The 15,923-nt window shown below is 41.8% G+C and overlaps 1 protein-coding gene across 3 annotated transcripts in view; it reads right to left on the bottom strand.

The window, feature by feature from the left end:
* Window positions 1-7,945: 7,945 nt before the first annotated feature.
* The window catches only part of SYTL3 (synaptotagmin like 3), a 116,005-nt gene continuing 108,027 nt past the window's right edge, over window positions 7,946-15,923 (bottom strand). For all 3 annotated transcript variants that reach the window (XM_033935532.1, XM_033935533.1, XM_033935531.1), the window contains exon 12: window positions 7,946-9,053. In XM_033935532.1, coding sequence (XP_033791423.1) covers window positions 8,844-9,053 — 210 coding nt within the window. In that variant the 3' untranslated portion in view covers window positions 7,946-8,843. The remainder of the gene's footprint in view (window positions 9,054-15,923) is intronic.

Here is a 15,923-nt window from a genome sequence, read left to right on the forward strand (position 1 = left end):
AAGCGCATTCTACCAGGAGTGTCTTCTTGGGCCAAAGCTAGATATGGCTCCCCTGAGATCTGCAGGGCAGCAACGTGGTCCTCTCTACACACATTTGCCAAGTTTTATGGAGTTGATGTGGTGGCAAGACAGGTCTCTGCCTTTGAGTCCTCAGTCTTAACAGGCTGGAGCAGCAAGCCTGCCCTAGCTTTTTGGGGACGGCTTTTGTACGTCCCATCTGGCTAGAATGTTTCACCTATTGCACTGAAAAAAGAGATTATGTACTTACCCTGGTAAACTCTTTTTCAGTAGATAGGTGAGACATTCTAGACTCCTGCCCTGCCTACTGTCTCAGTCTGTTTATGCTTCTCCAAGATGTTTCTTGGATGTCTGTCAGCCCTTGGGGTCTAGGAAGAATACTGTATATATGTTACTTTTTCTGTGGGAGTAGTTTCTGAGCTCCTTTGAAGCCTTTATTGGCTGTTTGCAGTTGATGTTCTAATGTTAATTCTTGAGCAGAACGGTTGCCATGGGTATCTCTACTTCACATTGATTTGGTGGCTTTTGGTTCTTGGGTACTAACTGTAGGTGGAGCTAGAGAGCACAGTAAAGTATAGCAGAGGCACAGAGAAAAATCCAGAGTGGGTTCCTTCTGCAGATGGCACGTGGCCATGGGGACACTTACACTAGTAAGTTTTCCAGTAGATAGGTGAGACATTCTAGACAGATGGGTAAGTACAAAATTTCTTTATTAATGTTTTCTGTGTTACTTGAAGATAAAGCACAGCTATCCATCAGGGGTCACTACAAATCTAGCAAGCATTACTATGGGCCTGATTCTATATGCGGAGGGGCATTTTCGATAGGACGTCTCCGCAAGGATATATAAGTCTAATCTTTTATTTATTTATTTCAGTTTTATATCCCATCCTACCTAGGAGCTCAGAACAGGTCACAGTAGCACATTCACAGTGTTTGGGGTACAGGGGTAGTGGTATATTCTGTATTGTAGGGTAGAAACAATATAATCATAACGTTTTAGAGGTACATGGATAATTGTGCATGTACAGTATATTGCTGGGAGAGGACAGAGGGCATTTACAGTATAGGGTAAAATATTGGGTGTATACATCAAATGTTGAGGGGGGAGGGTTGGAATGAGCACACACTCTTGGTTGGGGGCATTAGGTTTGAAGCAAGGATATTCGGTCAGTAGAGATGGTAGCCATGGTCAATGGTTAGTCTACAGCCACTCAGGCACCATAATAGAAACATCTGTGGTGTTCTGTATGAGATACTTAGCAAAGGAAAGTATGACATTAAATTTGAGTACCAAGTTGAAAGCACTTGTTCTGTGGCATGACCTGTTGAATCACATCAATCTGCTCAGTAAGATACTTCAGTTAAAATGTTGCCACTGCTTTGATAGCAATTGAGAACTCGAAAACCTTTTATTTCTAACTACCAGTACTGATTCCCAATATGAGTCACTGCTACAAACCATTTGGAAAATTTGTGAAGAGACTAAGGGAGAACAACAGTTCAAAGCCACTGCTCATATCCATTGGAGGAAAAAAAAAAAGACTACAAAGTTCCAGTATGAATAAGATGATGAATCCACCTCACACCAGAGGATAAATTCTGTGTAAATTTTTTCTTGATAATTTTGGATATTGCAACGATGTACCTCAATGAAAGAATTGAGCAGTTAGAACAGTACAATCAATTCAAATTGTGCAACATAAGTAAACCTGATGAAACTGTCCATGAAAACTCCAATATCACAATGATTTGCAACTTAATTTATCAGGTGGTGAACTCTGTACTTCAAGGATTCATTGAAGAAATCCCCTACCTTTCCTTCTGGAAACAATTGAAATCAATTCTGTTCCACCAACACTATGGAACCCTATGCGATTACTCGCCATGGTCTGCATATGAGCATTTAGCATTTACAACAATGATGCTAATTCTTACTGATTTTTGTGTCTCTGATTCTCATATCTTCATTGCCCCACCCTCTTTCTCATCTCCTGCGTTTTCATGCCTTCTATCAAGTTTTATTAAAATTTGATATTCCACTTATCAAATTTCTAAGCGGTATATATATATGAAATTGGGTTATATAAAGTTACAAACAAACAAAGAAATGGAAGAGGAGAGAACTACATGTCAAAAATAGGATAGAGAGCCATATAAGGGTAGTACAATAGGAGGGGGACCAATCTGTAGATTAAGGCCTGGGGAAGGCTTTTAGATTAGAGATCAAAGTCATCTTTGAATAAAAATGTTTTTATTACCCTTTTGCCTTTCTTCTACCCTCTGATGGTTTCTAAACATGTAACTCCTATCCCTAATATATTTTAGGTTTGTTTTTTTTTTTGGTAACTTCCACTTCTATTGTAATATTGTAAACCGCTTAATAGTCACATACTAGCGGTATATCAAATGTAATAAATCTAACCCAATCTATAGAACTGAATGATATGATGAACTATGTGTTAAAAATCTGTTTAGATCTGAATTGTTTAAATCGATGATTAAAATTAATCTTGGTTATTATACTTGGCTCTTGTATATGCTTTGCAAAGAATGCTGGACGGATAACTTCTGTGTTTCAATTTCTTAGTTGCCATGCATGGTTCTTAAAATCTTGTAAATTAGAACAGTTACACCTCAGCCATAGCATTTGTGAAACAGGGAAGCTTTTTTTAAGATGTAATGGATGACAACTGAAAACAAAAAAACAAGTAAAATGTTCTTAAGATGCAGGCTTTTCAAAACTTTTTGTGACAAAGCAATTGTTCACATAAGAAATATATGTATATTTAAAAAAAAATCTTAATTTTAAAACCAGCACAAAGTGCAACATATTATCAATCAATTAACTCAATAGACAGCACTCAATTCTTTCAAATGATACAATAAATACATAACCCCCTCCCCATCCACCCTTCCTAAAAGTGTAAAAACATGTACTATAATGCAAATGATCAAGATAAACAACCTTGCAATCAAATAATAAATTAATTACATACCCCCCTAAATCCAATAATCAATCCTTACAAAATTTTGTCCCAAACATCCTTAAATTTCTTATAATGTCCCAATTGTATTGCTCTCATATGTTCAAATTTATAAGTTTCAATCAATCAACCAATGCACAATCTAATAATATGACTTGATTCAAGGGTGCTATATCTATCATACAACTATTCCACCTGATAGTCTGTTTTTCTATCAGCTGCTTTGCAACCCTGTATTTTTTTATTTTTTCATTTTTTGGGATCCTCAGCGCCACCACTCAGAGCTCAAACAGATCTCATTGCTCTAAGCTTTACGTGCCAACTCCTCATCGGGTCCCTTTGTTAATTTTTATATATGTTTAAGCTATTTTGCTTTTGTACAATCTATTTGTCAACATTTTAGCATGTACTTAGCTTTTATCTTGTGGTCTCTGGCTAGGGGAAACATCACGCCGACATGTTTCGCTGCTAGAGCTTTATCAAGGCTTTACCCCTATAATAGAACAAAAGCTATCAGCATTTAGTTATCCTATTTATAGCAGACATTATCAGATTAATCTTTACTGTATTGTCCTGCATATGTTAGCTTACCTATCGGTTTTACCGCCAAACCTGCGACCACTCTGTCCTCAGATATGGCGGCGGCGTTCTTTCTAAAGTTTAAATAGAGCGGAGCCCTGCTCTGCCACGCTTGCGTCATTACGCAACGTCCGCGTCACCAGGCCACCCGCTGACTATGTATCTAAATGTGGATAGTATTAATTAAAGAAGAATGCCATTGCTAAGGCAGCCTCCTTACCCAGACTCGCATTAGATCAAAGAACCCCACTCTAACTCAGCATTCGACAGACTATCAGGTGGAATAGTTGCAAATTTGTAATTTTGGCACAAGGATTCCCACCAAAAACTATAGTTTAATCTATCCCAATTTTTCCAGTTTTTCAGAATAAGCTGTAGAACGACTCCTATCATGATGAAAAGTAATTTGTTGTTATGTCTAAAAATTATATCTGTGTGTGAAAAAATTGTCAACAAAATGTAAGTGTTGATCACAGATATTCAGTCAATCAATGAAGTTTCTTAATTCCTGTACAGTGCCTTTCCTGAGTAAAAACACATCATCAATATAGCTCCACCATGTGTGGATTTTCTCAAGAAAAGGTAAATATCTAATCCAAGTGTTTTCAAACTGTGTCATATATAAATTTGCCACTGAAGGAGTGAAAGTAGCCCCCCATTGCTACCCTGCCAGTTTGTTTGTAAAGTTTGCCATCAAAAGAAAAGAAATTCTCACACATAGCTAATCAAGAAAGATGAATGAGAAAATCAGAAGGTATAGTATCCAAGTTTATTATATAATTTGATTAATCGCCTATTCCAAGTTCTAGGCGATGTACAATTGCTAAAATAGCCAAATATGGGTAACAAATCACACAGACATTAATCAAAACAAATTAAAATGACAAATACAAACATTCCTGTACAAAGTTTCAATCAATTAAATTAAGTGACTGATACATACAATATCAAAATAAGAGGGAAAATAATTAAGGGATTACAATCAGTGTTTAATTCAATATATTTAGGATAAAAACATTAGGAGGGGAAACAAATATAGTTTGTAATAAAATATTAGACAAAAAGAAACAAATGCATTATTTTATTCACTAAAAGCATCTTTAAAGAGATAACTCTTAAGTTTGTTCTTAAATTTGTCCAAATTCTTTTCCTCGACTGAGGAGCGGTTATAGAAAAAATAGTGTGACGCCTCGTGTTAATAACTTTTAATGAGGGGATGGCCAGTAAGTGTTGGTCTTGTGATCTCAGAGATCTAGAGATAGAGTAAGGAATTAAGACTCTAAAAATAAAAGCAGGGGTTTTGAATAATAAGGATTTAAAAGTAAGCAAGCATAGTTTAAATAAAATACGATGTGCAACTGGGAGCCAATGTGCCTTTTTAAGTAATGGAGAGACATGATCAAATTTTTTGGCTTTGTAAATAATTTTAATAGAGGCGTTCTGAATAATTTGAAGACGTCTAATTCCTTTTTGTGGTAAACCTTTGAACAAGGCATTACAATAATCGATTTTAGAGATTACTAGAGAATGAATTAATATATTCAAAGACTTTGCACATAAGAATATGGCCACAGAACGAATTTGGCGAAGTCTATAGAAAGTAGATTTGACCACCTGGCTTATATGATCGTGGTAAGATAGTTTGTTATCAAATATTATTCCGAGAATCCTAATATTTTGAGCCGTCTGCAATGGAATGCCTTTGATAGAGATGGGAGAAAGAAGTCTACAGTAGTCCTTCCATGGAAAGAGCATGACGTTTGTTTTATTAATATTCAAAGCTAGTCTATTAGTATCCAGCCAATTGTGAATTTGATCCAGCTTTCCATTTATTGGCATGAGGTCTAGGTCTACCATCTAATACAACTCTGATTACATCAAGCGCTTCTTGCCGTGGGATGGATGTATATAAGGAGGTTACATCCAACGTGGCCAAAACAAAAGGACCAGCTTGCATAACAACAAGATTAGGTTTAGAAAGAAAATGTTTGGCGTCCTTAATACAGGGGTGTCAAACTCAACTCACATAAGGGGCTGAAATCTAAAACACAGGCTAAGTTGTGGGCCAAATTTTTAATTAAGATACTTACCCCCTCTTCTATTAAACTGCGCTAGCAGTTTTTAGCGCAGAGAGCTGCGCTGAATGGCCCGCGCTGCTCCCGGTGCAGTTTAATAAAAGAGGCCCTAAGTCTTAGTAGAAGTATAGGGATACATCCTCTCCAACCCAACACTGGTCTGTGATATAAACAAAATAAATAAAAAAGACTTTTCCTCTTTCTTTTAGGTCCTAGTTCACGCTTGCTGTCTAACACCAGCTCCGATACACATTTCAAATCTGACATATTGTAGTCACAAAATAGAAAATAAAATTATTTTTTTTACCATCTGTTGTCTGGTCATTTTGCTTTTCCATCATCTTGGTCCAGGTTTCTTTCTGCTTTTTGTCTATCTTCTACTAATTTTCTTTCCAGTGTCTGCTGTCCACTTGTTATTAGCCATTCAGCAAACAGAGGAGATACAGGGTATTCCTCATAAAGATCGGGAATATAAGATCTCGGCTTATGCGGATGATATATTGCTCTATTTGAGAAATCCTGAGAAAACCATTCCTTGTTTACTTGAAATAATTGAGAATTTTGGAAAATTTTCAGGATATAAAATAAATTAGAAATTATTCCACTCAATGTTCATTGTACAAAAGGTTTGTTTGATTCTTTTCCCTTTCTTTGGAAAGAGGATGGAATAAAGTATTTAAGCATTTGGATTAAAAATACATTGGATGAAACAATGAAAATAAATGAAAAATTGTTATTACAGAAGGTTATGGAGATGTGTGAGCAATGGAATCCTTTACATCTTTCATGGTGGGGGAGAGTCCAAACTATTAAAATGATGATTTTACCTGTGGTTTGTTATCAGATGGGAATGTTGCCGGTATATTTTCAAGGGTCCTTTTATAAAAAATTAAATAGTATTCTTTTAAAATTTATTTGGCTGGGTAAAATTCCTAGAGTGGCTTTGGTATCCTTACAAAGATCAATTTCGGAGGGAGGGGTAAATTTTCCAAATTTTTATAGGTATCATCAAGCCTATATTTTGCGCCAAGGTATGTATTGGGTCATCCCAGAACTCATGGAAAAACTCCCTGACTGGTTGTGGTTAGAATGGCAACTCATGTTTCCGATACGTCTGTGCCATGTACTCAGTATCAAAATGCCTAGCTACAGTAAAGATATAGCATACTAGCAGATACATGGAAAACATTGTGACATGTAAGCAATTTAACAACTATTCTAATTCATAAATCTACAAAACAGTCTATATGGGTAAACTCCAAGATCCAAATTGGCGGAGAGAGACTAGTCTGGAAGCACTGGATGATAGCAGGAATACGAATATTGGATGACGTTATTTATAATGGTACTATGCTTGAATTTTCACAGTTGCAACATAAATTTGGTCTTAAAAATTCAGAAAATTTTAGATGGTTGCAACTGAAGCATGCCATTCAGGCGGGCTTCCCTGATTGGAAAAACCTTAACAAACATTATAGTTTGGAGTTTCTGTGTTTTCAGACAGATTTCTTGGGTCACCAGGCCGCCCAGTGGTACAAAGTGTTAAGTGGATTTAATAAAAAAATTAAAAACTGGTTTAAGAGATATTTGGAGCATTGAGATTAAGCATGAAATTACTGCATCTCAATGGCCATGAATTTGGTCTTGGAGGATGAAATGTACGGTGTCAGCATCTATGAGACAAACTTGGTTTTTTTCTGTTACATAGAGCGTTATGGACCGCTGTTAGGTTACAAAAATTAGATAGTTCTTTGTCTAATAGATGTTGGCATTGTCATCTGGAAGCAGGAACTTTAGATCATTTACTGTTTCATTGCCCATTTATTATGAATTTTTGGAAATCAATTTGGGACCAAATTAATAATTTATTACATAACCCAGTGGCATTATCCTATGATACTGATACTGTGATACTGAGAGCAAAAAGTCAGATTTCTGCGAATAATAATAAATTACTACTTATAATGACCGGTGTTGCCATTCAGCAAATTACATATAATTGGAAGGATTGGAGGAGATTAAATTATAACTTCTGGTGGAACTCTATGCCATATTTATAAAATGGAAAGGTTTATTGCATTGCAACAGGGATACTTTAAGAAGTTTCAGGATGTGTGGAAACCATTAACAAAGTATTGTAAAGATTAATTTGAAATTGTTTCCCTTATACTTATCGATTTAAGGGGTAGGGAGGAGGGAATTTTATTATTACATGTTTTATATGATAATGGAATATAAGGGTGGGTGGGGTGGGAAAAGGGAAGGGATGTTTTAATGTAATATATATGATTGTTTGTAAGTGATGTAGTTAATGTTAATCTGAATGAATATATTTAACACTTAATGTAATTTTGAAAATGAATAAAGAATTTAAAAAAAAAAAAAAAAACAATTTAGTAAGTGTACTCTCAGTGTGATGGTGAAAGCTAATGGTACAATGGAAATAATCCAGAGTTCTAAGCTTAAACATATTAAACGGGTTCTTATTTCAAACCCTGCTACACACCATCATAGGTGTTCACTGTGCATGATTAAATAAGTACAAAGCTCACAAAACTGACAGTGTTTCAAAAAAATGTCTTATTTTATATAATTTCTTATTGCCAATTTATCCAAATTAGTACTCAAATGCTCAAAACTGGTACAGTTCACAGTATTTATCTCGGGCGTCTCTCCACTTGTTCTCGACATTTCATGAGTCGGCACCTTAGAGTTATTTGAAGTTAGAGTCCTGGCGTCTCATTTACACTGGTTACTGGGCTCAACCATGCTCAGTTTCAGGCAAAATGCCCTTCCTCAGGAGCCTCCTATGTTTGCAGTGCCTCAATCAAACGAGAATTGCAGGAAAAAATGCCAAGAGAGATCGGAGCCACCAGCGAGTCCTTTGGCAAGTAATTCCATCCTCCTTTTCAGGCAGGGAAATAACTGTTGTACCTGAATTACAACTTGCCATGACCTCAGATCTGGATAGATGAAATCCAAACTACAGACAAATTGGTTAGAGTACATGATAGTAATTTTGTCTCCTGCTAACAAGGTTCCTTCCATGGATATTAGGGAGCAGACAAAAGAAATGGAACAATAATTAGCTAAGAAGTTGACATGGTTTTCATATCCTTGGTTTGCAAACACCCGTTTAGTACTAATTGTAAACAGATTTCTCCTGATTAACTTTCATGAATATTCAAACCATGCAGGCTCTGTTTTGGGGGGCAATAATCACTTTGGTTTTCAGCTGGTAGCAGTTGAATGACTGCAAAGAGTTGTCTCCAAAGTCCCAAGATTCAAATGGAATAAGCACCTCACCAAGAAAAACTTTGCGCTTCAAAGTCCCCGAGTGCCACACGGATATCTGGAGCATTCGCGTCACTAGCTGGGAGCAATGAATCTTGTACTAAAATAAAGAGAAAATAACCATAGTATCAGTAGATAAGACAGGAGAATCAACTAAAGAAAGTGCAACTATTTTAAAGTGTCTCCTGAAGTTCACTGCGACTCTAGTTTGAGCTATAGTCCTCAAATTAATTACATTGTAACGAGAAGTGTTTACCAATTGCGAATCTTGCATCAACTAAAACTGATCCTTGAACAGAAAAACCTTACAACATTGACACATGCCTTCGTATCAAGTAGTTTGGATTACTGCAATACTCTCCTTCAAAGATTAAGTCAGGCCAATATACGTCATTTGCAGAATGCGACAGTTGATCTAATGGATTCGGCAATGAACAAGAAAATGGATTTGAAAGCCAAAGATTCGAGTCTGGAAGCATTGGACTGGATGCCTTAGTACAACTGTGGCTGGAAAAAGCACCGTTTTATGTGTTTCCCCCCGTAGCCCATAATAGGCCGGGTCATCCACAGAATACCACTCCTTCTGGGATTGGTAATCCTGATAGCTCCAGTTTGGCTGCATCGGCCCTGATACGTGGATCTAGTAAACCTGTAGAGAGGCAAGGATCTCACATTGCCAGTTCATCCATGAGTCTTTTAACAGGTAGCAAAAGAATGGATCATATCACTCTGGTTCTATATAAATTTCATTGGTTACCTATAGACCAATGCATTAAGTTCAAGCTATTGTGCACAGTATTCAAAGCATGGCACTTGAAATCTCCATTGAATTTGGCAAATAAGTTGGTAAGGTATAGTCAACAGAAATCCCTGTGCTCTTCTAGCAAAGTGCTGTTTTTATTGCCATGTTTTAGGTATCATAAAGTTGTCTCTTACAACAAACAGAGCTTTTTCTTATGTAGGTCCTGCATTATGAAATTCTATGTTTCACAAATTCTTTGATGGTTTGTCATATTTGTCAGCTGTTTAAAACAGAATTATTTCAGCAATATTATGGAAGCACAGGGCCGGATTAACCACTAGGCCAAGTAGGTATGTGCCTAGGGCCCAAAATGGTTAGGGGGGCCCACTGAAGGAGACCACTCAAAAAAAAAAATTTCAGATGGCAACAGCCCGCCACCCCCCTCTCCCCGCAGCGATCGGCAATACCACCCCCCGTCGATCGGTGAAACAGGGTCCCCCGCCCCCCCTCAGCAAAACAGGGCCGGCAACTGCTTTCTCCCACCGCTGCCGAAGCCTGTAAATAACTTTAACACACACCGCGGGGCTCTAACAGTGCGCGTGATGCTACCGGATTCCCTCCTCCTCCTTCTCCATCAACCAAATGGGAAGTTACATCATGAGGGGGAGGAAGGAGGAATGAAGCCGTCGGCAGCATGCGCACTGTTAGAGCCCCGCGGTGTGTGTTAAAATTATTTACAGGCTTCGGCAGCAGCGGAAGAAAGCAGTCGCCGGGGCATGGGCGGTGCTGGGCCAGGGGCCCAGCGTACTTGGGTGCCTAGGGGCCCTCAAAGAATTAATCCTGCCCTGAGCATATTAATATCAAGGAGTGCTTATTTTAAGGACGGGTACCAAATGGTGAAAATATATGGAATTATGAAAAGTCCTACTCAGATGGGGCTAGAAGAGGGGAAGATTAGATTCTTACCTCGATTATCTTTCTGGTAACAGGGAATACGAATCCTGATAAGTGGGTTAACTTTCCCTGACTGCGAGCTGTGCAGAAGGCATCATCTACATTTTCTCCAGTTCTGCCTCCTTCCTTAGTGGGCTGTATTGCATCTCTTTAGTTTGTACCAAAGCAGTTGATATCCACTACAATATGAGACATAAGGAGGGGTACAGGGAACTTCCCCGAAAAGACCTTCTGTTTTGCTCTGTAACAAGTATAATGAACAAAGTTAATCAAAAGATATCATATAAAACAAAGTGGAACAACCAATCCACCATTCTAAGTGCAACCAGCACTAATATTTATGGAGCTTGTCTATTCTCAATTGCATTTGTAACAATAACTCGGCATTGTACTCATAATACCTGACTGGCCTAAGAAGTTCTCAAGTTCTGAACCTACAGAATTCTTCTGCTCCATTAGAGCATTATGATGCTCCAGAAAAAAGAACAGCTGGAACTAAAACTGGTGAAGATAGCTCAAGAAGTAAGGCACCCCACAGCACAAATAATCAGGAAAATTATTGCTGCTAGGGGATTCCATCATCAGGGGCATTAACCTTGGAATACAGTTCAAGGAGCCTAAAATAGTGAAATGTCTTCCAGGATCCTCAGCTACCAGGAGTATCATGCAAATACCTACTATAATTAATTATGGATTCAAACATCGATGTTATTATCCAATTGGGAACAAATGACCTGGCCAAGCCCCAACTTGGAGCTCAGAAAGCTTTTCAGGAGCTGAGGAAGGAATTAAAACCATTTATAAAGACTGTAGCTTTTCAGAAGTACCAACTACTTATGGAAAGAGAAATATTACAAAATACTGAGAACAATAGGTAGCTTAGAGCTTGGTGTCAACAGGTACATAGGAGAATGGGGCAACACATGGAAAAACAAAAGCCTATATTATAATGATTAGCTGCATCTTAACATGACAGGAAAAAAATCCTTGCTGAGAAATTCAGACAATAAGTTTCTAGACATTTAAACTAGAAGGTAGGGGTAGCATAAGGATGCAGGTCACCTCTGGTGGTCATCCACAGGCAACAGACAAGATGTCATAGAAGTAGAGATAGCAATGTAGAAAAACAGCAATGTAAACAACAATCTTATTCACTTCTTAGCAATGCAGAAGTGAGACTAATCCAAAAAAACTATTAAAAATGAGATTGCCACTGAAAGGTAGCTGGAAAGCAATGACCACAAATGCTTGCAGTCTAAGCAACAAAGTTAATGATCTACATGCCCTGATGTTACAGACAGACTAAGATATTGTTGCTATCACAGAGACATGGTTCAGTGATGCCCATGGATGGGATGCTAACATACCAGGTTATAATCTTTATCCCAGGACAAGCAGGCAGCATATTCTTAACACATGGGTGACGTCACCGACGGAGCCCTCGGTACGGACCTTTTTAACTAGAAGTTTCTAGTTGGCCGCACCGCGCGTGCGCGAGTGCCTTCCCGCCCGACGGAGGAGTGCGTGGTCCCCAGTTTCTTCGTTTCCGCGGAGCGAAGAAGACGCGTGTATTTTTTCAACGGCCGTTGAAATCACTTTTTGCCTTCCCGCTCGCGCTTTTTTTCTAAATTTTTCTCCTTCTACCTTCGGGTTTACCTTTTATTTGAATTGCAAAAAAAAAAAAAAAAAAAACTTGGATTTTTTCCTTTTTCTTTCGTTTTTGCCCCGGCGGGGCCTGTTGCCATTATACAGGCCTCGGACTTCGATTTTGCGGAGGCTATCTTCCCCTTCATGCCCCCGCAGGTCGGTTTTAAGAAGTGCCAGCGGTGTGCACGCCCGATCTCCGTATCTGACCCACACAATTGGTGTTTGCAGTGCCTGGGTCCGGAGCATCGGGCGGACTCCTGCACCCGCTGTGCCACTTTGCAAAAACGAACTCTTAAAAACCGAAGAATCCAGCAAACTCTTCTCTTCGGCACCGAGTCGGCGATGGACTCCTCACCTTCAACGGCGGTACCGCAAAAATCGGCACCGTCAAGCTCGACACCGACCGACCCCGCATCGGCGCCACTGGCGCCAGGTAAGCCGGCTAAGAAGCCTTCCTCTTCCCTCGAGCGCCCTCCTGCTACGGTGGCGACACCGTCCCTACCGGCATCGCACCGGTCCCGTAAACGCTCCGCCCCGATATCGGTGAGTGCCTCGTCATCGGCCTCCTCATCGCCGGGGCGTGGAGCGGCATCCAAGGAACCGAAGAAAAAGAAAGCGGTTCCGATGCCACCCTTAGATGACCGTATCTCGGCCATCCTGCAAACTCAGCTTCAGGAGCAGTTGAAGAAACAACTTGAACAACTGCTACCCTCTATCCTGGCACCGCTCCTTCCGGTACCAGACCGGCCCGAGCCCCGCACCGAGCCCCCGGTGTCCACTCCTTCGGTACCGGTAAACACTTCTATGCCGATCCTTTCGGCCCAACACCTTCATGATGATCCAGTGGTTCATTCTCAACCCACAGTGGATCCTCCTCGGCACCAGGCGGTACGGCACTCTTCTCGGGACCGAGAACGACGCCGATCGTCCTCCCCCGGTACCGTTTCGGTGCGCTCTGGTAAATCTTTGTCCAAGACTCGCCACACCGCACCCTCCACCCCGGTGTCCCGACATGCACCAGAGGTCAGGGACCCTGATTTATGGGAGGAGACTCCCCTCGGTACCGAGGAGGATCCCTCCTCATCTGATGAGGAACCATCGGCACCTGATGCCACCTCAAAACCTGATCAGTCCTCTTTTTCTAAATTTCTGAGGGAAATGTCTGCTGCTCTGTCCCTTCCCCTGGAATCTGACTCCAAAAAGTCCCAAGCCTTTTTAGAAGCCTTAGACTTTGAGCAACCTCCTAAGGAGTTCCTCAAGCTTCCCGTGCATGACATCCTACGGGAGACATTCTACAAAAACTTGGAAAATCCCCTCACGGTACCGGGAGCTCCCCGTAAACTGGACAACCTTTACCGTGTCATCCCTATTCCTGGATTCGACAAATCTCAATTGCCCCATGAGTCCCTTCTGGTGGAATCCACCTTAAAAAAGACTCAGGGCTCCAGTGTCTATGCCTCTACCCCTCCTGGCAGAGAAGGTAAGACCATGGACAAGTTTGGCAAGAGGCTTTACCAAAATGCCATGCTTGCCAACAGGGCAAACAACTATTCCTTCCATTTTTCCTTCTATCTCAAACACTTGGTCCAACAGCTGTCTGCCCTCCAGAAGTACCTACCTGAGCGCAAGGTCCCGCTATTCCAACAGCACATCTCTGGCCTTCTCCAAATGCGCAAGTATATGGTCCGCTCGATATACGATTCCTTCGAGCTCACCTCTCGGGCCTCTGCCATGGCTGTGGCCATGCGTCGCTTGGCCTGGCTCAGAGTCTCCGACCTGGACATCAACCACCAGGACCGTCTGGCCAACGCCCCCTGTCTCGGGGATGAGCTTTTTGGAGAGTCACTGGATTCCACCACCCAGAAACTCTCTGCCCATGAGACCAGGTGGGACACCCTGATCAAGCCGAAAAAGAAGGCACCGCCTACCCGACCTTATCGGCCACAAACATCTTATCAACGGAGGTTCTCAGCCAGGCCACTCAATCCGCCTCCCCAGCAATCTAGGCGGCCCCGTCAACAGCAACATCACGCTCAGGCTCGATCTCAGGCCTCTCAACCCTCTAAGCCTCCTCAGCCTACTAAACAAACTCAGCCCTTTTGACTCTTCTCTCCAGGGCATAGCCAGTCATCCACCCTTGCTACCTCTTCCACAACCCATCGGAGGTCGTCTCACCATTTTCTCCAGCCGTTGGGAAATCATTACATCGGACCAGTGGGTCCTCAACATCATCCGCCACGGCTACTCTCTCAACTTCCAGACTCTACCTCCGGACAACCTCCCCGTAGAGTCTGCTTCAAACTCATCTCAGACCCCCCTCCTCCTGAGGGAGGTTCAATCCCTCCTCCTTCTCAATGCCATCGAAGAAGTACCTCCAGATCAAAGGGGGCAGGGATTCTACTCCCGCTACTTCCTGGTACCCAAAAAGACGGGAGACCTCCGTCCCATTCTCGATCTCAGGGACCTCAACAAGTGTCTGGTCAAGGAGAAGTTCAGAATGCTCTCCCTTGCAACGCTCTACCCTCTTCTTTCTCAACACGACTGGCTATGTTCCCTGGACCTCAAAGAGGCCTACACTCACATCTCCATCAATCAAAATTCTCGCCGCTACCTGCGGTTCCAGGTACTGCACCATCACTATCAGTACAAGGTGCTACCGTTCGGCCTCGCTTCCTCACCCAGGGTCTTCACCAAGTGCCTTATAGTGGTAGCGGCCTTCCTCAGGTCTCACAACCTCCAGGTGTTCCCCTACTTGGACGATTGGTTGGTGAAAGCACCTTCATCTCAACTCGTGCTACAAGCTACTCATCACACCATCTCTCTCCTCCACCTCCTGGGGTTCGAGATCAACTACCCCAAGTCGCATCTGCTTCCCACCCAGCGACTTCAATTCATCGGAGCAGTCCTGGACACCACGCTGATGAGGGCCTTTCTCCCCTCAGATCGCAAACAGACCCTGCTCCATCTCTGCCGTCAGGTACTCATGCATTCCTCCATTCCTGCCCGACAGATGATGGTCCTCCTGGGTCACATGGCCTCGACGGTGCATGTCCTTCCTCTGGCGCGACTCCACCTCCGGACACCTCAATGGACTCTCGCCAACCAATGGTCACAGACTACAGATCTTCTTTCTCATCCCATCTCTGTGACATCATCTCTTCAGCAATCTCTCCAATGGTGGTTGAACTCCTCAAATCTTTCCAGGGGTCTGCTCTTTCATCTGCCCCCTCACTCTATGATCATCACCACCGATGCGTCCCCCTACGCATGGGGAGCTCACCTAGGCGACCTACGCACCCAGGGACTTTGGACCCCACAGGAGCGTCGTCATCACATAAATTTCCTGGAACTCAGGGCCATGTTCTACGCCCTCAAGGCTTTCCAACATCTTCTCTGCCCTCAAGTCCTCCTCCTGTGCACAGACAATCAAGTCGCCATGTACTACATAAACAAGCAGGGCGGCACCGGATCTCGCCCCCTTTGTTTGGAGGCTCTGCGCATCTGGACCTGGGCCACGGACCGCAATCTCTTCCTCAGAGCGGTCTATATCCAGGGCGAACAGAACTCTCTGGCCGACAATCTCAGCCGCATCCTTCAACCTCACGAGTGGACGTTGGACCCTCCGAC

This window comes from Geotrypetes seraphini, chromosome 3 (assembly GCF_902459505.1).
Source record: "Geotrypetes seraphini chromosome 3, aGeoSer1.1, whole genome shotgun sequence".
In the NCBI taxonomy this organism is placed as follows: domain Eukaryota; kingdom Metazoa; phylum Chordata; class Amphibia; order Gymnophiona; family Dermophiidae; genus Geotrypetes; species Geotrypetes seraphini.